The 22,500-nt window shown below is 43.7% G+C and overlaps 2 protein-coding genes across 4 annotated transcripts; both read right to left on the bottom strand.

The window, feature by feature from the left end:
• Positions 1-391: 391 nt before the first annotated feature.
• On the bottom strand, positions 392-14,051 carry LOC125010793 (phosphatidylinositol 4,5-bisphosphate 3-kinase catalytic subunit alpha isoform). The gene is made up of 21 exons (XM_047589613.1): positions 13,473-14,051; positions 12,232-12,647; positions 11,785-11,994; positions 11,439-11,689; positions 10,879-11,124; positions 10,570-10,655; positions 10,378-10,483; positions 10,039-10,191; positions 8,336-8,470; positions 7,954-8,078; positions 7,739-7,820; positions 7,412-7,576; positions 7,162-7,265; positions 6,737-6,908; positions 5,206-5,312; positions 4,760-4,881; positions 4,288-4,366; positions 3,923-4,093; positions 3,632-3,749; positions 3,399-3,550; positions 392-3,190 (listed from the first exon to the last, which is right to left on the bottom strand). Exons 2-21 carry the CDS (start codon positions 12,581-12,583, stop codon positions 2,920-2,922), a joined length of 3,207 nt encoding a protein of 1,068 aa, XP_047445569.1. The 5' UTR covers positions 12,584-12,647; positions 13,473-14,051; the 3' UTR covers positions 392-2,919.
• Positions 14,052-15,153: 1,102 nt separating this feature from the next.
• Positions 15,154-20,980, bottom strand: kcnmb2 (potassium large conductance calcium-activated channel, subfamily M, beta member 2). Of its 3 annotated transcripts, none has more exons than XM_047588573.1 (6): positions 20,766-20,980; positions 17,785-17,864; positions 17,279-17,401; positions 16,978-17,148; positions 16,519-16,714; positions 15,154-16,311 (listed from the first exon to the last, which is right to left on the bottom strand). In XM_047588573.1, the coding sequence occupies exons 3-6, from the start codon at positions 17,335-17,337 to the stop codon at positions 16,027-16,029; spliced, it is 711 nt and encodes a 236-aa protein (XP_047444529.1). In that variant the 5' UTR covers positions 17,338-17,401; positions 17,785-17,864; positions 20,766-20,980; the 3' UTR covers positions 15,154-16,026. The 3 variants fall into 3 exon arrangements, with proteins under 3 accessions (XP_047444529.1, XP_047444531.1, XP_047444530.1); XM_047588575.1 differs by lacking the exon at positions 20,766-20,980 and adding an exon at positions 18,280-18,511; XM_047588574.1 differs by lacking the exon at positions 20,766-20,980 and having other exon boundaries at positions 17,785-18,207.
• Positions 20,981-22,500: the final 1,520 nt, after the last annotated feature.

The raw sequence follows: 22,500 nt of genomic DNA, 5'->3' as shown, positions 1-22,500 counted from the left end.
GATGCAGCCCGACACACACACACACACACACACAAAAAAAGGAGTTTAGGAACAACTCAAAAAACACAAAGAACAGCACATTCACTAGATCTCAAACTGATCAAGTATCTGTGGGATGATCCACAGAGGCCCCTCCCCTCAACCCATAGGACCCAAAGGACCCCATTAAGAACTTCCTGTTGACAGACACCACAGGACACCCTCATAAGACCCATGTCCATTCTCTGATGAGTCACAGCTATTTATGAGGCACAAGGGAGACCTACACAATGACAGGAAGGTGGTCATAATGTTATGACTAATCGGCCTATATACATCACGTGCGACGGGTCATATCACTGTTAACGATCACGCACACGTAACAGCGTAATGGAATCATCTAATAAATCTATTAAGATTTAGGAGAAATGTTTTATTCAACAGCACAATAAATGAATGCATACAGTTTCTTATGAGACATGGTCATACAAGGATGATTAAAACAATTATTTGAAGGTCTCCATAATGATATATACAGATGTATAGATAACTAACACAAGTATGGTGCTTGTTAAATCATGCAGAGTAGTTTCTTCTTCCTTTATTGTGCTTACAGACTTCCACTAAAGGTACTCGGTCATCGTAAAGTCCTCGTCCTTCATTCACCTCCGCTTTGTCATTCATATCATTTCAACAACTAGATGCCATTTGCTGGATTTTTGTATGAGAATGGTGCCATTTTTTTCTTTCTTTTTTTTTTTGGTTAGCAGTTACATATATGAGTGTGTTTACATTTAAAAATACAAAAATATATTACCTCTGTAGTTATTCAAGGAAAGCATTTGCACATGTAGTAGCAGTGTCAGTATCTGTTACCTTCATTGTGACTTTGTTGTACCTCAAACAAGTAACAAGGTCATTTCTATACATGAAATTCAAGTAAACAACATCAGGTCAAACAACAACAAAACAAAACAAAACAAAAGGTAGATATTTGAGGACCTCATGCATAATGAAATGTGAGAAACAAAACAAGTACAAAGGGAACTTGTGTCATTTAGATAGATCTTCTATAAAATACATGGGGTTTCGTTTTGTCAGTTGGGGTCCGGCCCACTGCTCTGTATCCCGCACAGAGACGCATGCATCTCACTGGGATCGGTTTCCTGAGCAGTTTTAAGTCCTCAACCGCGCAGAGAAAAGCACAAACTGGACTATCGGACTCAAGTGTCCAGGAAACCGCCCCGTTAGGTTATCATTTAGTAAAGCTAGAACACTTGGGGACCTCTCACGCGCGAGTCCGCGCAGCAATCGAACCGGCAGCGACAGCTCTTCAACGCGCAAGGGGGCGACAATCACAGGAAGAAGAGAGGGAAGAAGACACTTGGAAGGTTTAAAAAGAAATATCACTTCGGTTGCTTTTCTTTACCTGGATTCACGATCTGGCAAATTTGAGAGCAGAGAACGAGGAGACGCGAACGACCGGACGTCTCGGGACATTTGACAGATGGCTTAGATCGAAGCTCCCAAAGTCAGAGGGGGAGCGGTAGAAGTCCGAATGGGTTTCTCACAGTTCTTTTTGCAGGGAAGAAGCGGATGACACTGTTACACGGCAGCATTGTGCGTTTTTTTTTTTTTTTTTTTTTTTTACTGTGTGTACAAGGTTGTGACATACTTCACTGTGTGTTCACAGCAGGTTTGGGGAAGAGGGGGTAATGCAATTCTCTATGCTTATTCTGACATCTTTTTTTTTTCTTCTTCTTCTTTTTTTGCAGTATACAGTACATGTTAGGATCACGACTTGCATAGTGTAACAGCACAGCACACAAACACTACACACCCCCCACCCCATGTGTTTCTCGTCTGTGTCAGCTGAATAACTCACAAAAAAAAAAAAACAAGCAAAACAACTTATGACAGGTTATACAGCTGGCCATCAGAAAGGTTTTCTCTGGTCCATCTGCTCTGGGTGTGTGACGATGGTTTGTGTCTCGACACAGAATAATACTGATAGACAAAACAGAAACAAATACTGCAGAGATCAGTGCTATGAGTACACAAAAAGACTTGGAATAGTAGTGACTTTTTCTTTAACAATAAGACTGCTGAGTAGTGGGGTTATACATCTAGTACTTTGGCTCAGTAGAAAATAGACTCAAAAAAGGAATATGTGCACCGAATGCATACAAGTATGTGGATATATCGCTGTACAAAAGTCAGTCATCTGATGTGACATTATTTCTAAAGTGAGGACATGTCACTGATAGGCTACAAACGGGTCATTATCTCAGTTAAAGTGTTAAATGCTAGTTAGGGTTTCTCAGCAACACATCCTCTGTCCGTCCAGTACTTCGAGTGCTGCCGTTTATACAAGTGTAAAAGAAAATAATGGTTTTGTGAGCACCTGTCAGCTCGGTGTCCTTTCATTTCATCTGACGTGGTGAACACAAACCCAGCTGCATGCGCCAATAACCCCCCCCATCCCCACCCTCCCTCCATCTTCTTCAGTTCAAAATAGGTAGTAGAAATCATTCACTTTCAGGTCATCTTTAGACGGAGCCAGCAGTGCCCACAGTGTTCCTCTCTTAATGCTGATGGTTAAGTTAAAAAGAAAAGAGGAAAAAAAATAAAATAAAACGTGTCAGTTCACATAAAGTCCGAGCTTAGCGAGGTCCATTTCACTTTTATACGACGAAGACAAATGAAATATAACTCCATGGTGCCTTCTGAAGTTCATAATGCAGGGAGACAAATGTCAGACTTCTGTAGAAACACGAGCATTTAGGAATTAAATCCCTGACAAAGACTCTGGTGAGCATCTTCGTTCTGTCGCGCACTGGCAGATGATATTGCAGAGTCACACACCAGCAGATTAACATTAACCAGGCCTTAGTGCGTTTGGGGAAAACTAATTTCTCGCTGCTCTTTTGGTTCTTACTCTCAGTTCATGGCATGCTGGCGAATCGTGTGGAAGATCCAGTCCATCTTGGTGGTCCAGCCGCCGTGGTGAGCGTCGTTCATCTGCTTCATGAAGTAGTCGAGGGCCTCCTGCTCGGACTTGTCCAGAGCCAAGGTCTTTCTGATGTAGGCAATGTCGTCGAAGGACTGCAGCTCGGGCATCCCCGAGCCCAGCATCATGGAGAAGAGGTTGATGAAGAGGTTGGCGTGCTGCCGGATCGCCAGGTACGCCTTGTAACACATCTCCTGGAACCTGGCGTGGTGGCGCGGGGGGAGAAAAGAAGATGTGAGAAGACAGGTCGAACTCAGCGGCTGAGAAATAGTCCAACGTACTATTTGATAAAGCAGCAAAAACCACTTGATCAACTTATTTTCTTTGCTATGTGAAGACCATTTACCATTCAAATCATTTTCTGTCTGTCCCACAACAAAAAAAAACTTGTGTTTACTGCCGTCATTACCGTTCAAACTCCCTCGTTTTGGTGCACTCCTGTGTTCCTTTGCTAATAACGATCAAGAAGTCTTGAGTAAGCACAAAGGGCACTCGCTCCCTCTTGTAGCCAAACTTCTTCTTTTTGTGGTCAAGGAAGTGGCCAAAGTCTATGTGGAACAGCTGTGAACAAACAGGAAAACATTACATGTATTTACTGAAGAAAGAAACACAAAGTGCACAGTAGAGAAAGAAGATCTTTACCTGTCCATCATCTTTGACCATGATGTTGCTGTTGTGTCTGTCCCCTATGCCCAGGATAAATGTGGCTACACAGTAGCCTGCACATGACCGCGTGAACAGATCTATGGCCTGGTCATACCTGAGACATCAGACAAATGGAGATGACTTCATATCAGAGACAAATTCAGTGATTCTCACAATATGCTCAGAACAAAATGTGACATTTTGCTTGAAGTCTTTACATATCATCAAGACGTAACAAGACCACTAGCCCTGTTTCACATAAAAGACAGAAAAGCTTTTGTCACTCACATCTCTCCCTTGTTCTTGTCTTTGAGCCACTGATGCAGCGTGTGGCTGTTGAACTGCAGCGCCCCCTTTAGGCCTCCTTTACACTGGATCTGCATGATGGTGTGAGAGTTCCTCACCACCTCGATCAGACCCACGCAGTCACCAATTGACAAGCAACCGTACGGCAGCATCCTGAGAGGCAGGAATCATGAGAGAGGCGGATCAAAATAAGGACGACGGTGATAGACTTTATATTAAATGACCTGAGGTAGCTGGTGGGGGTTGTTGCTAATCTGCATTGAGGTATGCAGTGCACAACATGAAAGGTCCAGTGCTTTTTAATGTGTACCTGCATCCCCGCTGTCATGGTGAAGTGAGGAGCCTACCTGAGATCAAGGCCTTGGTTCTGCCAGATGTTCTCCATTATCCTAATGATCTGCAGCGTCAGCATGTCTTGCCTCAGATCTGCGGAGGCAGAGAGAGACAAGGAGGCGGAAAACAATGAGGTGAGTATTAGCTGCTTTGCTGCTTTGATCAACTCCGTGATGCATTATGGAGCAGCAGAGCTGTCAAAGACAGAAGTCCTGGAGGTCACAGAAGCTGCACAATGTAGCGGCTGAAGTGAAGTGTGAAATTCCAACAACGTGTTGTTCTTTCTCAATTCTGTTTAAAGAGCATCGATAAGGTTGTGTTTGTTTACCAAGACACACCCTACAGGCTTACATTGAATTATGCTGCATGCTCAGCAAGAGCACGTCTTAGTGCGTGCGTGTGTGTGTGTGTGTGTGTGTGTGTGTGTGTTGACACAGGGAGGCAGAGAAAGATGCAGTAGGAGAAATCCAAGTACACAGAACTTACCATCTCCATTTTTGAAGATGATTTCATTGTTCTGAAACAGCAGCTCCGACATCATATCAGGGTTTTCCCAGTTAAGCCATAAAGGCCGCTTTGCTGATGACATCATTCTGCATTCCTCCAGGCTGCAGCCGACACATGAATATGTTAAAATAGGAAGAAATTACAGGAAGAAGGACGTTAAACCAAACAAGTCCGGACTCTCAGCAACGCTGTGGGTTATTTCATTTAAGCTGATGTGGACTGGATTGTCTGTAAAGACAGACCGGGCTCTGAGTGCAGCGCATCATGTCCCTAAATGTACTTTATCCCAACACAAACTGCCACTTTTATTACATCTGTAATATTTAAAGCATTGAAGAGAAAAAGGCAAAAATGCTGCAGAGCAAATCAAAATTAAATGCCAACCAGTCGAGAGGGCAGAGTTAGATAAGAGAGCGCCTGTGTACCGGAGGTTTCCTAGCTGGTGCGCCGGATTCAGTGGGGAGGTGAAGCTTTGCAGTGCATCCATGTAGTCGGGTCTTCTCATCTGCTCCACCAGAAACTTCATCTGAACCTTAGAAGAGATTTAGAAAAGTGCATTAGCTATTAATGTTCTGGTGCAGCTGAAGGAAGAGGTCAGTGTGGTAAATATGCTGTAAGTAGTGTCAACTTTCTGCTACATTTCTGCAGCAAAATTATTCATTGCCCATAATGAGGCAAAGCTTCTACACAGAACATGTTTAGGGAATGAAATACGCCATCTGGTGGCCGTGTTTAGACGTCCCCCCAGCTCATGCACTGACTGGTGGGGATAGTTGAATAGGAGTAATCTATAGAGCGCTGCCAATTCTGTGCTGAGATGATGGACACCCGGCGATGCAGAGCATAAATTCAGAAACAGCTTGCTAGTTAGCTCACTAACCAACACACTTACTGAGACAGATCACAACGTAATCCTAATCCTAACAATGACTCGCCAGTTAGCTAGTGGTTGAAACCTTCCCCCAGCCTTATTATTTTTACATCAGGACCGTTCTCTTCGTTTGAGTTTTCTATTTAATTATTATACATTTCAGCATTACATTAAGCTACTGAGCAGCGACTCATTTTAACAATCCCATTCATCCAAAGGAGAAAAAAAAGACCTCAGTCGAGGGCGGCAGACATTTTGGCTCATCTCAGTAATGACAGTGTGGGTGTGTGGTTCAGTTGTATTAAGTGTCCCAATAAGCCAGCATTCAGAAAAGCTCTTCAACCAAAGCGGTAACCCGCCATAATTAATACTCTTCAGTACTATTCAGTACTACTGACTGAAGTCAAAATAAAAGGTTGGAAAAATGTCTATAAGGGGTTACAACTAAATGTGAACTACAATATGTTGTTAATAAAAAATAATTAGAACTTTAATTGTCACACAAGTTGTAACAACATTTTGTTCGGTAGAAATCTCTAGTAACAGCTTGATGACAGGTGTTTAAAGGTAATAATCTTTTAAAAATAGATAATAAAACATGTTTCATCTACACTATAAATATATTGCAGTATTTCAGATGGCATTTGAATCAGAGGGGGGGTTAACGTTCCTTCAGCAGCGTTTTCACAGCCATGGGGGAAAAGCTGTGCTCGAGTCTGTCTGTGCAGGTCCTCATGACTCAGTCTACCAGAGGGGAGGCTGCTGATCAGGGAGAGTCCTGGGTGAGTGGACCCACATGTTTATCACATGTTTATCCCCTTCATCCGTCTACTGTTTTTTGGATAAATACAAACTTCTACCTTTGTTTCTACATCAATCTGTGTCCATTACTGCAAGGTTAAAAGTTATCAATGTTAAAAGTGTCTTATCCTTGTTTGTTGACGTGTTTTTCACTGACAGCACAAACCCAAGCGTCCAAATTGTTATCACTTCACTATATTGCGGCCAGATTGGTCCAGATGTTGTCAAGATTAAACCCAGCGATTCAGTGGATCACAATTAACAGCTGCCAGCTGTCAGATTACCTTCTGCGCCTCATCTTTTTTCTCCTGTTTGAGGAGGTCGGTGAGATTGATGAGTTTCTCCATGGCCTCCACCTGTCTGCTCAGGTGCTTCAGATACATGCCACAGGCCCGGCAGTACGACTCCAGCAGCAGACCGAACCGCTGGCTCACCGTCTTGTTGTGCATCTCTGACCTTCACACATTTAGGCAAGACAAAAAAAACAAAAAAAAAAACATGAAGAGGTCGCGTCCCAGTGGAAAATGTGTCCAGTCTCCATAGAAATACAGACACGGTATCTCACAACACGGACTGATGTCAGATATTTTCACAAAATCAACTCAGCTTGGGACAGACAGACAGTTAAGAGACATTCAAACAACAGTTTAACCTTTCACACACAAACAGTTCAGACTACCTGAGAGGAGACCTTTTTAAATTAACTCACTTTAAATGCCAGAAGAAGAAGTGTCCTATCCTCTGATTGGTTAATGCCTTCTTCAGCAGAAAGCGCGCCAGTGGGTTATCAAGGTACTGCTCGTACTTTAGAACCTGGGCACAGGCACAGAAAACACAGAAAATGACTTCAGCGTACGAAGCTGAAACAGCATCCGGCTTATCGGAATAATATGCCACAAATAAAGAAGCTTTAGTCGATGTATTTATTTATTTTACAGCCAGAGGTGGCCAGAACGCACCTGAACCAGCTGAATGAGGTACTGTGAGAGTTTGTCGTCAGTTAAGTATTTCTCAAGGCACTTTACAGCAAACTCTCGGATCATGGGATCGGGGAAGTTGCAATCGAGCAACTCCATGGCTTGTTCTGGCTTGATAGCGGGCCAGTCCTTCAGAAGGCAATACATCTGAAATAAAAATAAATAAATAAAAAAAGAGTAATTCATTCCAGTTAATAATATTTTTTGTAGCTGCTTTAAAACAACCCTACTGTGAATGAGAGCAGATCGTGGTATATAACATCAGCCTTCAAACATCAGAGTGTGTCAGCAACAGGAACCTGAGCTCACCTGTGCAACCTCATCTCTGGAGTTCCATTTCACAGCCAGCAGGATCTTAGGGAGGATCTCTGGCATGTTGGTGCAGTCATGTCTAAAATAGGTTGGAGACAGAGTAAATAAATGCTAGCTTTTTGTCCCGATAACAGAATACTACAGTCAAATAAAGAGGCCTTTCATACAATGTTTAAAACTGTTAAGGTGGTACACAACCACACAGACCTTACCTGTGCCTCCACAGAAAGTCTTTCTCCTGCTCAGTTATTTCAGACAGCGGGTCTCTGTTACACACTTGTCGTAGCTGCTCGTTGTCGCTGTCAGTCAGGGGGTTGTCTCGTGCCAGTCTGTTACTCTGCGACACCATATAACACACAGTTTAATTAATAAAAACTGAATAACCATGTCAGTGCTGCAGGGGGGGTGGGGTCTACAGGCAGTTGTCACAGCAAGATTACTGTGTGAATGAAAAGGAGATAAAGTGCCTAGGCTGTAGCAGTCCCTCAGAATATTAATCAGATCTCATGATGACTCTGATAGGTGCAATAAAGCATGTTGTGCAAAAAAAAGAAAAAAAAAAAAAAGAAAGAAAGAAAGTGCTCGTTATCTTACCAAACCGGTGTGGCAGTAATTAAAGCCAAGTTCTCTGGATATGTTCCAGTTGGCATGTTCCTCCACTACAGTCATATCAGGGAACTTGACCGGGCTGCTGAAATGATCGAACTCCAGCTCCAAACAAGGGGTTTCCTGAAGGAAAGTGGTGGAAGGGGAAAGGTCACTCAAGGTGTTAACTGTAATCAAGGAAAAGTGCCTGTGTCAATGAGTAATTAATTAAGTGGGATAAGAAGCTTGGTTGCTTAAACCGAGGCGGCTTAAGTCCAGCTCAAACCGCACAGGTTGTCATCACCTCTATTAAAACTGGGTCATGAGGCTTAGGGGTCAGTAGCTGGTGCAAACACAATACACACGTGAAAAGCTGAATACGTTAGGAAAACGGTTTGTGTGAAGTAATCACTCCTCCTAATGTCGCATTTACAGTTAAGCCCAGAAATATTTGGACGGTGACACAATCTTCGCGTGCCACCACGCTGGATTCGAAATGGAACGACTGAGATGCAAGGGAAAAGCAGATGTTCAGATTTAATTCAAGTGGTTTAACAAAAATATCCTATGAAAAGTAACCATAGCAACCAATTTTAAACAAAGTCTCCTCATTTCAGGGGCTCAAAAATAAGTGGACAATGGTGTCGTTACCATGAATGTTACGTTCATTTTCTTAAGTACTGTTGCCTTAAGTTTTGTCTTAAGTGAAATGCAGCTCAACTGGCTTGAGATCTGGCGACTGACTCAGACGTTGCAGGATATTCCACTTCTTGACCTTAAACACTCCTGGGTTGGTTTTGCTGTATGTTTTGGGTCATTGCCCATTGGTTGTGTGAGGCCAATAAACTTGCTGCGTTTGGCTGAATTTTAGCAGAAGATAGTCCACAGAATCTGGACTTTAGGGGAAAAGCACAGCACGGTTGCCTCGTGTGAGTACTGATACACTGTTCTTCACCTGGTTGGATGTTGGGTTTTTCTTCACCATGGAAAAGATCCCCTAATCATCCACCACTGTTGTCTAGACGTCCAGGACTTTTTGACTTCCTGACCTCACCAATGTGCTCATTTTTTCCTCTGAATGTACCAAACTGATGATTTGGCCACTCCTAACATTTTAGCTATCTCTAACGGATATCGTTCTCTTTTTTTTTTTCCAAATCTAAGGATAATACAGTCATTGAGATCTCCTTTGACCGCATGTTGTGGGTTCACAGCAACAGCTTCCAAATGCAAATGCCACATCTGGAAAAAACTTCAGACCTTTTACCTGTTTAAATGCTGAAGGATTCATGAGGGAATAGACCGTGCAGCCCAAGTAATAGCTTTTGAGTCAGCTGTCCAATTACTTTTGGTCCCTTGAAAAATAGGCAGCTACATATTTAAAAGCTTTAATTCCTAAACCCTTCATCCAATTTGGATGTAAATACCCTCAAATTAGAGCCTACACTTTCAGCCCATATTGATTATATAAGAACATCTTTAAAATGTTTTTGGTTAACAGCTAATATAACAAAACTTGTGTCGGTGTTCAAATACATGTGGACGTAACTGTATCTTTTCCATGTGACTCAAAGGAATTTTTATAAGAAAAATTTTGTGTTGAATTTTGTACTTTGCTTACTAGATAAGAAAAATGTCTGTTCATGTGTAAAATCTGTCCAACAAGGTCGTTGTTACTTGTGCTTTAAAGGAGCGGAGTATCAGACATTTACCTTGTTTGGGTTGGAGCCTGTGACACCGATAGGGTTAAGCAAGTCTTCCAGGCCATGTGGGACAGGCCACAGGTTGAGAGCCATCTTCCCTGCTACTAGTGTGTGGGTGTAGTCAAACAGGTTGATGTTGCCCCAGGCAAGAGGACAGTGCTCCTACAAGGAAAACACCAGTTACATGATACATGTGAAAACTATTAACAAAGACGACTCAGGGCTACGGCACAGATCTTTTCAGCTCAGAACATTTGTTCTTTACAAGGTGTTTCTTTACAATCAGACTGCAAATATGGACAAAGTGGGAAATTGTTAGCACTGTAATGTAAATATATGTAATGTCACCTCCTTAGCTCCCTTCCTTCCTTTCACAGAGCAAATGGAGAGGCACAGTCGGGCGGCTCTGGGAATTTCTGGAATGTACATGTCGTAGTTCAACCACTCGTTCCACCTGGGTGCAACGGGAGATGAATCATTAGTTCGATCAATCAAATAATTCTCGCAAAGTGGGGTGGAAAGTCATTCTTTATGCACAACCTGGGGTTGGAGCAGGGCACACGCTGGGTGTTGACGTTGTCACACAACTGCTCTCCACCGTGATATATCCCAGTCCTGACATAGATCTAGTCAAACAACAAGAACAACACACCTACGCATTAAAGACCTCTTTTAACACGTTTTTTACGGAGTCACTCTACATCAGCTTCTAACAACCCCCAAGGAATTGGGATATGACACTGCAGCCGCAATTTATTTTAGTCAAACCGAGATGGAGCAGAAAATCTTTGAAGTAACATAAGTAAGATGAGGTAAACACCGCATTGCAGCAATGCAGAGCAATTGTACCTTATCAATGTCTCTGATGTTGACATTGACATAAGTTGCACACAGTATCTTGATCCTCAGAGTTCCATTGATTGTCCACAGAGACTTGGTAGCTGTTTCCCCGTTCATGTACGGCGTCGCTGTGGATATTCGCCTCGCATATGACGGCATGGAGAAATTGTCTATAGGCAGTTGGGAATACAGGCTGTCCTTTGCCATAAGCATCAGGTTGGGCATCCTTCCCAGCATGATACAGCTGCGCACGTACTGCGGAGAACACATAAAGTGGCATTTTGAGACTACTCATATCGTTTGACATTTGGAAGCCATTCGTATTTCTAAGCCTATCAACATGTCAATTATTAGAATTTAGAATAACAACTAAAATATTCAGGACATGGCATAGCGTGACTGTCTTGAACCGGCATATTATACAAGCAGAATATATTCTCATACATTTCATTTCATGCCATGAATGTCAAGCATATTTGCGCAGGATGGTAATTTGATGTGAAGTGGATTTCTTCCCCTCTAAGTACAATAGTATTGAATACAGCTAAGCTAAGATTAAATTAGATTACCTTGTACTGACTCAGAGGATATTTCTCCAGTAAGTACTCATCGCAGCCGCAGACTTTGAGGATGTACTTTCCCTGATACTCTTGCACACACATCTTTAACTGCTCCTGGGAGAGCAGCATGCTCCGCGTCTTCTTACGGATGGCTTCGGCGATCACCTGCTCTGGCACGCAGTCGTGGTTGATTTTCAGGGTGTACTTCTGCTTGTCATTGCTGGGTGAAACAATGACCCAGATGACCACAATGATTTGACCTGATGGAGAAGGAAATAACAGATGAAGCAGAAGAAAATGTGTAAAGGGCTTTTAATTTAACTTTTGGTGTCCCGCTCAGAATAACGTGCCTTACCTTTATCTAGCTTGTTGTAGATGTGCCTGGGGAGTTCTACTGAGGACTCTACATTGGGAGGGTAGACGTACAAAGCTCTACTGTGGGGTCCGTTACAGTCTCTGAGGTCCACTGCTTCTTTGCAAACATTTAAAATGTTCCTTCTGAAGTCTTGCACTTCTGGGTCTTTCACCAAATCAAACTCACATATAGGCATCCCAATAGCAAAACCTACGAGGGAAAAAAAATGTTTAGTACAAACGTGTGTCCTTTACATGAGAAACTTTCTAAGATGCATTCAGGACAAGTGAAATAATAACACAATGAAACATAATACGCTGTATATGACCAACAGTATTATGCTAATCCTTCTCACTGTGACACTGCCAAGGCCAACGGCTGTCACATTACATCACTGTGGAGTACAGTCGGATGTTTTATAACTGCATATGAAGTCAGGAGCCATACCTATCTCTCTGTTGAGTATTTTCTCTTCCCTGTTGCCTACTGGCTCAATAACCTTGAGGAAGGCCTGGAAAAGCCTGAGATCGCACAGCCTCCTGGTCTCGTCGTAAAACTCTTCCCGCTCTGCCTCTTGAGTGACACTGACAAAGATGTAGGAGCTCTCCTCCTGCAGCAGATGGTACAGAGGGTACTTCCTGGCCTCTTTGAAAAGCTCGTGCTTGACTGTGATGAGTGTGGCCTCCCGGAGGCACTCCAACGTGAGAATCATGCCATTTGGAAGAAGGCAGTCCACTAAGATGCTGGGGGGCATCAAGTGCATCCCCCATAGTTCTCCGGAGGAGGGCCTCGGAGGCATGGTTGTGCCAGCAAATCTGCTCTGTTCAGAGCCTGGCAATTACCAGATGAGCGATGTCAACCAACTGCAAGCAAGAAGGAAACAGGGTTATATAAGAACCTCTGACCTGCATACATTAATGCAAAACACTTGTGCTACATATTTGACTTAAGCGATGCATGTTGACATAATATGACACACACCCCTGAGCATATTCAAATGTAAAACAGGCTGCAGGGAGTTCGCCTTTAGTGTTGTAGAGCTAGTCATACTTGTGAGAGACATTATGTAAGGTAACTTTGGTTCAGTTTGGCAGGAACATATTCCACAGCTTAGTCGTCCGACTTTGACGATGTAATTTGCAGCAGTCGAAGATGTCACTCAAGTCGTTTGACGCCAGCAACTCACCCGGCAATAATAAAACCTATACTCACACCAGAGACGAACAAGCGATCAAATAAACGCTCACTTTAGCAAGCTGGAGTAAAAATAGCTCATGCTAACTCAGAGAGGACACAGTGATGTCGACTGAAAAGAATTCAAAAATCACGTAAACAAACTTGCTAGCTAACAGGCAGTGCCCACGCATTAGTTAAATGTGCCTAACACGGCTACGGTGTCCTTTTCGGTTTCATCTTGACAGTAGTCTTGACTAGTTGGAGCTGTGCTGCTGTTCAGTAGCTCAACTTTAGCTCGGTGTCGGTTCTTAGCATGCTAGCCGAGTTCAGTAAGCAGATCAATGTCATCTGCAATATGAAAACCTACATTAGCGCACGTAAGGTAATGTGAGTGTGTCGTTACTATAATAAAATGGTGCGACACGACTGTCCTTGGTGTGGGTAACAGAGTGTCTATTTAGGTTCGCAGTAAAGACGACCATATAGTTTAAGAAAAACAAATATAAAGCTACCTGTCTCAGATAGCTGTCGCCAACCGGTTAGCCGTGAAGCTAGTCAGCCGAGCCCGTACAACCATTAGCAGCGGCTAGCGGAGGAGAGCTCTCAGTCAGGAAGCCCCGAGCCATCCAAACAAGGACACCGTGGGCCCGGGAAAGTCCCGCTGTTGTGGGTAAAAAGACGCCCCTAACTCCCAGTGATGCTGTCAACACGCTGCATTGGATTACGCGTATAATACTAGACAATGTTCTTCATCATGCTGTCCCGAAAACAAACTGCAGTGTTTGGTAGCACGCTAGCTCCCCACTCGGGCTCGGCTATGCTGTTGGAGCGCTGCTAGCGGGCTCATCGCCTCCTCGGACCGCCCTCCCACTCAGGACGGAGTTTGGCTGGAGGAGAAGCGGTTTGTCATGAGACGAGACCGGGAATTCACGTGGAACTGCTCGCCCACTGTTTTTTTTTTTAATTATGTTCGACGGAGTGCCTCTTTAAAAATAATGCCACCAGGGACCACATGAGATAGTGGTGTGCGATACCTCTAGGTTTGGTATCGATCCGATACCAAGTAAATACAGGGCCACTATCGCCGATACCGATATGGATACGTTTGAAATGGTTAAGGTGGATGCTTCATTAATCTAAATCTAAATGGATTTTCAGCACCTTCGAGTGTTTTAATTAATTAGTTGAAATCCAGAACAGAGTTTGGGCAAAATAAATAGAAAATATGTTATTATCACAATAAAGTTTTTTGATTGATGTTGTTGTTGTTGTTTTGTTTTTGTTTTTTTGCTCAGAAACAACACAAATTTATCACTTGGGAACAAATGAACACAAAATAATTTTTCAGACAGAGTGTTCAGAATCTACAATTATAAAGCTAAACACAAATCGCCTCTTTAATGAACCTAGAGAGAAACTGAAACTTAGGCATCGATCTCATTGTGTTAGTATCGATTGTTATCGATGCCACTGTTGGTATCGATATCGTCGATGTTTGGATCGATCCGCCCACCACTAACATGAGACGAACAGTTCGTTGGGTACACTCGGGTCATATGCGAAGCCCAAAGCAAGGTCCTCTTATAGAGTGAGTGTGGATGCATCATTTTTTTTAACCGATTCCACCCAGGACTGTATGTTTTTTTTATATTGAACTATATTTCAATGGGACTTGGGAAGTGACAAACAAAGCAAGAAGTTGTTAAAACATAAAAAGTAATGTAATGCCTGTCAATGTTGCTGATCTATTCTTGCAGAAGTCATATGTCCAAAGGTTGGTATTCAACCTGGTAGCATCATGTGTGTTTTGATGATTGACTTTCTAAATAACAAATGCAAAAAGCAAGAAAGAAACGATTGCAGGCTTTGCAGAGGCACATTTTGTCTGCCACTGAGTTCACAAATATCCCGAGGAGGTGATCTTCCATTACAGGTGCAGAGCCGGTGTGTGTGGCCACTAAGATCCACCACAATTCAATTGCTGTTTTTATGGAGGAGGCAACCTTGAGGTGGATGCATTAGTTGTTGGGATAAGATGCAAAATGTTGTTTTCTTTCTTTAGGCTTTAGGCCTTGGGTTTTTAATAGTCTTTTTAGCAAAATTCCCAGAATGGCCCCTCTAACATCGTGACACAAAAACAAATGACATCAGGTTAAGTATGCCTTGAGATCATTCATCAAAGGGACTTCACTGTAAAGAATCTCCACATTTTATTTGGTCGCTGGCGAAGTCGGTATAAAATAAAAACCTCAGAAAACAATCGTACATTATTATCAAAATACAAGCAATTCTCAACATTTGTCTCAACGTCAACCACAAATAGATGTCAATGTCTACTAACAGCTGGGCTGTTTTTCTCTCTGTATTATCATGTGTATTAATGTTATGTACACCCACAAGCCACACCATCAAATATTCTCTGTTTAATACTGCGTGATCGCCCTTGTGCCTCCTCGACAGTTGTGACTCATCAAAGAATGGACACGGGTCTTCTGATGGTGTCCTGTGGTGTCCTGTGGTGTCCGGCGGTATTGGAAGCCTTTCGGTCCTGTTGGTTAGGGGAGGGCCCTTTGTGGATTGGGCTTGTTCCAGTTCATCCTGCAGATGCTCAATCAGTTTGAGATCTGTGGCGTTTAGGGGCCAAACCTTAGGCTATAGTCCATGTTTTTTGAGTTTTTCCTGTGCAGTGTTTGTATATATACAATATCATATATATATATATATATATATATATATATAGATAGATAGATAGATAGATAGATAGATAGATAGATAGCCACAATATAACAAACACTTGTAAACACGTACCCTCAGATATTTACAGCATTTTAACACCATGCAGGCATAGTTTTCTCTGAGTTGCCAGCCTTGTAACATTCCATTCACGTTTATAAACTGCTGCATCTTCACTCCAGAGTGAAAGTCAGCTGTTCCAAATGTCTCGGCCAAAGAGGAACGTTTGTAAAGGGACGCAGCAAGGTCGCTTGATTTAAAAAAATCCCTTTCATGTCATATGTCCATCACCAGACCGCCACGCGCTTGGCCTTCACAGCTACCCGACATACTTCACCTCTTGATCTTGCCTATCTGTTCACACAGTCTGGAGAGGTACTGCGTGAGCTTCACCATCACGATGATGAGGGCCCCTCCGGTCAGCATGCAGGACGGCCAGAACAGCGAGTGGAAGATGACGCTGTGGTCGTACATCCGGGTCAGGAGGACGGTTTCGTGCTGCTCGCTGGGGTCATAGTAACAGGTGACCTGCTGGTTCAGTTTGAGCCGTTCGGAAATGTTCATAATTACGGAGTGCATGGCCGTGCTGTCCTTCTGGCACCTGGGCACATAGAAACACTGAAAGGACAGGAGTGAGGGACACTGAGGTTATCTGGAGGGCAATCACTCAGTTAAACTTTCTGTGAAGTTTCTTTTATATCCACAATGTTGAATGCAAACATTGTGAATAGAGTCCTCTATCACCGGGCCAGGACCTGACGGCCATTGTCAACATTTGAAACAGTTCAGCAATTCCCAGTATTTTCCCTCTGGCACAATACTCACTTCAGAGCTGGCATCCTGGGTCTCTTCATTGTGAGATAAACGGCTGACACGGCCCGTGTTATTGACGCTCACGTAGACCTGCAGACATGGGTATTTGGAGCCTCTCCAGCAGTCGGACCCACAGTTGTAGGAGCAGTTCATGTCTTCTATGACCGTGGAGTTGAGAACAAAGCACACACCCTCCTCTGTCCACACGCTGCGTTGACATTTAAATGAACATCCAGTTTAATGCAGACAAAGTGCGGAGATCTCATGGCATGAAATCAGCTCAGTTCGGGGTATAATTTGTTCCTGGAAAACTGGTTTCATAGGCTATTCATTTTTACAATTTTTCAGGGTGAAAGAAAAACACTTTGTCAACAAGCGCGTCTCATAAATAAAAGATGTTTCCGCGCTGTAATATCAACGCTAGCACCTTTACTGCGAGAAAGAGAATGTATGCTAACAGCAGGCCTGTACCTGTCTGCATAGGAGCGTAATATGGTGATACCCAAGACAAAATACATCATGAATGAAGACAGGATCATTCCAAGTCCCAGAAGAATGGCTCTGTCTTCTCCAGCCTTTAGAGCTGTCTCCGTAGTCTTCTTGCCCAATATGTCAGCCTCCCGAAATTTCTGGTAAATTGACCTGATGGTGAAAAAGGTAAAAATGTTATAACATAACACAAGAGTATATGATTGGCAAGAATTTTGTCACAGCAAATTGCATTTTAAGTCCACATTTTAACAGTTAACTTCTGAACGCCTGAATCTCCTACCTCCTCTCATTATCTCTCCCCGACCCTGCTGTGTTCCTGGCCCCCGCCACGAAGAACATCTTCCCAGATGATCTGTGTCCTCCTTTGCCCGCAGGAGCAGAACGGTCCGACCGGTGAAAAGACCTGCGACAAACGTTATAGCCGGTTATTATGCTGCTAAGGTGTCGCATTGAAATGCACCAGGATCATAGAGGCAACACAAATCCCAAGGTTACAAAGCAGATATGTAAGTAACGAGAACAACTCATCAAAGTTTACCTTTGGTGCATATTTACTGTCTTACACACTATAGTTTGTATCTACGCTCTTTCAAAGAATAAATTACACTCTTCTACTAAAGCCCTACGAGCGCTATCCAGCACCTTGTTATGATGTGCTGGGACAGGACACACCTCTGACACAGCAGACTCCACCAGGTAAAGACAACTCCACAAAGGGCAAACAAGATGACAGATAGCCGTTGCTGAAAGGCGTTAATGGTGATGAGGTGCGCGTGAAAAACCTACCTGCTGTATCCTCGACACTTCTGCTGTCAGCACAAAGTCATCGGCGCAACATCAACACCTCCTCTCGTTCCCTGAAGATCCTACCATGGGTGAAAAAAAAAAGATGTTTAATGCCACACACGGAGGTTTTGGTCCGCTAAATAACATTCGCCTGGGACATCATGAGTTACTAGTCGTGGGTCAACAGAGGGTTACATTCCCGGCTCGGTCTGGGCAGCGTAAGGAGCCTGCCTTCATTTTTGTGGGGGATAGCAACCATGCCAGAGCGCTGGAAGCAGAATGGTTAGAAAACAAGGCAACGAGTTCCTCTTAGATGAGTAATTTCCTCATTCTATCACATTCCCAGCTGCTTAGGGGAAATGTTGCTGAGAGACGACCCCAGTGTGACACAAGATGTCCAAAGGAAACTGTAAATGTCATCAACAAACACGCCTACCTCGGAAAAACATTCCACGTGAATTTGCATGCGTCCTCACAACAAAGAGCCACACTCACATGAATTTTACGCCCGCGCCCCGCTACTTTCCAGCTTTCCTGCTCGGATAGGCACACTGACCACTGCTCCTTGGGTGCCTCGAGTTCCACACATAACTGTATTGATTTCAGCTAAATGTGGACGCACACACACTTTCAGAAAGACGGCCGTGCTGCCCGTATCTACTTGACTGACAAGCAAAAGATTGTAAAGGGTCTGAAAGCTGTAACTGTAACTGCGCCTTGTGCTCCGTGCAGGCTGGATTTACGGCGGCAGCATAATAGCTCATGAGGCACGGACTGTTCTTAATGATAAATGGGGCTGGCGGTCTCACTCATGCTCCGGGCCTGGCCTTGAGGGGCCTACTGAGCTCCAACTGACTGCGGGAACTTAAAACTCAAAATGTTCAGAATGTGAAATACGCATTTGACAAATTTCGCACTGGTGTAAATCAAATGTCATAGTTACATTTCATCAAAATTATGATTAGAAACTAATGGAAAAACAGGAAATACTGACATGAAAAGGCCGCAACTGAACTCCAGCCGCATCACAGTCACAGGAAAAGTGATTCTGACCGACTTGAAATTTTACTTTTGGACACATTTGTGTCCTTCTTCGTATCGCTGCTCATTTAAAAAGTTACTGAGTCTGCAGTGTCACCACATGGATCCACTGCCTGGTGACAGTCTTTGTCTGTTTGAAGAGATGCTCCAGTGCCTGGCACCAGGGTGGAAATGCTTGCAACAGCAGGAACGTATTGTTCAGCTCTTCCTGTTATCAGTTTAATGAATATCCTGAGCCACAGGCAGATAGGATCAGCCGACCTCCCTGTGCGCTCCGTATGGGTGTGTCCTTAGTTCATATTTCTTCCAGCTGCCTCCCTCCAATCTTGTGAGTCTGAAAGCGAGACTGAATGAGTGATAGCAAACCAAAATGCCATGTGGTAGACCACATAATTGCAGAGCAGGTGTTATCTGGATTACTGAATGGGCCAACTGGGTGCAGGCCCCGGGGCCAAGGGGCAACAATAGCGTTTCACTCTCCGGTGTTAACTACTACACAAAGAGTAGCGGCAAGTTCCAACACCAGAACCTGCTTTATCTACGCAATGTCGCCGAAACAGCGACTGCAAAGGAATGCAACACGACTACAAGAAAGCATTAAGGTATGAGCTAGGATGTAGCGAGACACAAGGCAACTACAAAGGTACACAAAGCAACAAAGAGATGCATGACAAACAGTAAAGGGAGACAAAAACAACTGCAAAGGTACAAAGAACAGCTACAAAAGAGTCACAGAAACACCATGAAGAGGCGCATAACAACCACAAAGAGACATGTAATGACCACAAAGTGCTGCAAAACAACAGCAAAGAGACACGGGATAGCTACAAAAACACACAGAAAGACAATAAAGAGGTGTAAAATAACCACAAAAAGACAAAAAAACTGCTGCAAAAAGGACACAAATATACCATAAAGGGATGCGAAACAACTGCAAAGACATACAAATTGACGATAAGCTATGGGATCCCAACAAACGCATGCAAAACACACGAGAGACACAAACTTTCACAAGGAGAAACCACAGAGAAACAAAAATTAAACCTCGAATATATCCACAATGAGACACAAAAGACGGGCCAAGCACGATCGTGCTGTATGCAACTCTTATTTTTCTACGTTTTTGTGTATTTTATTGGTCTCGTTAGACGTGTAAATAAGCGCGTGTGCGTAAAAACCAGTTTATGGGCGTTAGGCGGCGTTTATGCTCACCTTGACCGCTCTCTGGAATCCATAGCCTGCACTCCTATCAACACACACTCCATCAAGGAGGTCTCGGGATGTATTTTTTGTCACGTCCTTCGTAGTTATTATTGTTTGCCAGTCATGTGTGCCCGAGCTGGTACCTTAAAAATGCCACATGCCCTCCTGCACATTACGTATGACAAAGCTGTCAGCACTTAGCTGGACTTTACAAGGCACACTGAAACAGCATGGAGAGAGCACTTTGCTCTTATTAGCGTACACAGCGTGATGTCAAAAACAAATGATCCATTCATAATTTGAATTAGGCCTATCTCGCAGTCATTACCGTCTTGCTGTTTCCTCAAATGGACCAAAAAACAACATGTGCCTATCAGTATTATGCAATTTTGTTTCCTCGCGGCACCCAAGAAAGAAAACCACAGTGTGCTTTGTATTATCTAATTCAGCAGGTCAGCCACAAAATCTGTTACAAACTGATATCACATGCGCAGTCCTATAAATGGTTTTGTATCTCAGCTTTGTGCTGAGTGTCAACCCTCTCTTGTGCGCAGGATCCTATTTAAACCCATGGTCCATGTTCACAGTCCCATGTTTCTCTCCGGTGCCACAGACTGTAGTAGGCTTGTGACTCTTTTTCTCACTGTCAAATTGCAGTAAGCCCCAGCTTTTGTGTCTGATTAGGGAACGCTGAATTGAAATAGCAGTGGTAATATGTGCAATCTGTGAGGTCCTACCTCTTGTCACGGAGTTGTTATGATAATCCAGACTTTGGTCTGCAACTGTCAGCAGTGGCTCCCTCCAACACGGTCTGGGCTCCCGGGGACAGCAGATGGCTACCTCTTATTTAAACTCTTACCCCAAGTGAACAGGATGCCTGCCATACCTGTGTCAGTAATATGAGTTCCCCGCACAATGCCGTCATGCTTAAAATGAGTTGGTCCGGCACAATGACACTGCATTGCAGCTCTGAATGACAAACTCTGAGTGGCTCCGCTGGAGGCCTGCTGCTATGTTTGTTGCAGGCGTTGCAGCACATCCACAGAGGTATTTGGGAGCAGTCATTTCAAACACCGCCGCCTTTCCATGCTGAAATGTACAGTATGTCTGGACAACTTTGAAAGTCAAACACGGTGACACAACACCTCGGTGTGGCCACAAGAGGTCTCTGCAAGCTCAGAAACTTGAGAAATATACATTTTGGTGGATTTTCGTTGAAGTTGCTAGCAAGGTGGAGCACGTTTGATTTTGGGCTAAGGTGCTTACATTTTGGTTAACAAAAAAATACAAGTATAAATGTGTAATATTTTGCGAGGAAAAGGCCAGATAGGACATTGGTTCACAGGCAGTGATGTGATTCCCTTGCTGTTGTCTCTCTTCTCCCTGGTTTCCTGTCTGCCTTTATGCTGTCCTATCCAATACATGCAAAAATGTCAAGAAAATTCAATGTAAATGGAAAGACATACAGAGAGCAAATATAAGATACTGTCATCTCTCTGTGGCAAGAAGTCACATGAAATCACACAATTTCGTTTTCCTTTTAATGCCTCAGGTCGCGCTCTACAAAAAACGCAATACGTTCGTAAATAAATTATCATTCATAGCCATTTTCAGGTAACCTCGAGCAGAGGAACATTACTGGTGGATTAGACTGTTTGTGACATGCAACACTGCAGGAATTCAGCACATAAAATCCTCTGTGAGATGCTGTTAAAGCGTGCAATTTATTTTTTATTTTCTATTATGACGGACTTCTCTGCGAGCAGTGATTTCCTCAACAGTCGGACCAGATGGTGGATTGTTTTTTTTTTCCCTCTCTGACCCTGGCTGATGAGCCATCTTGGCTTCAATCTTTCCTCATCCTGCTCGGCTTGCCTGATTATGAAAGTCTCTCCCTTAAAGCAGCAGCATCAGTTCAGATACTGTTCGGAGTCACTGCTCACCGCTCCCCTCTGACCGCCTCCTCCAAACCCCCGTCCTGCTGATTACCACAGCGTGCGCTACAATACAAGACAATCTCCCTGAAGAACTCCAGAGCTGCTTCCCATCTCTTTCCTCAGACGCGTTCCCCTTTAATTATTTCCTACATTTACACTTGAAACAAAGCAACAGTCCTGTTTGCATACAGTCAGAGAGCAGGGTGACACGTGCACCAACATAGCAGGATGGGAATAAAAGGACTCAAGGGCGCATCGAAAGGCATTTGTATTTATTTGAGCTTTAGCCTAAACATAGCAACGGTGTGCAGACCGTCTTTAAGTATCACATCTGAGGTGAAACGAGGCAGTAACGGGAGGGGGGGGGGGGGGGTGAAAGGCGATTCGGCTTCTTTGTTTCTCGAGATCTAAATATAGCTCTTGCTGAGCAGGCAGTGGAGCTGATCTGCAGTCCCTCGTCCTGCTCCCTCATTCTTCCATTTTTCTGTCCCACACTTTCTCACACACACGAGGCACCGCATCAAGGCAACAAAGC

The sequence above is a fragment of the Mugil cephalus genome, chromosome 7 (genome assembly GCF_022458985.1).
Source record: "Mugil cephalus isolate CIBA_MC_2020 chromosome 7, CIBA_Mcephalus_1.1, whole genome shotgun sequence".
In the NCBI taxonomy this organism is placed as follows: domain Eukaryota; kingdom Metazoa; phylum Chordata; class Actinopteri; order Mugiliformes; family Mugilidae; genus Mugil; species Mugil cephalus.
This window is presented reverse-complemented; position numbering and strand designations above follow the sequence as displayed.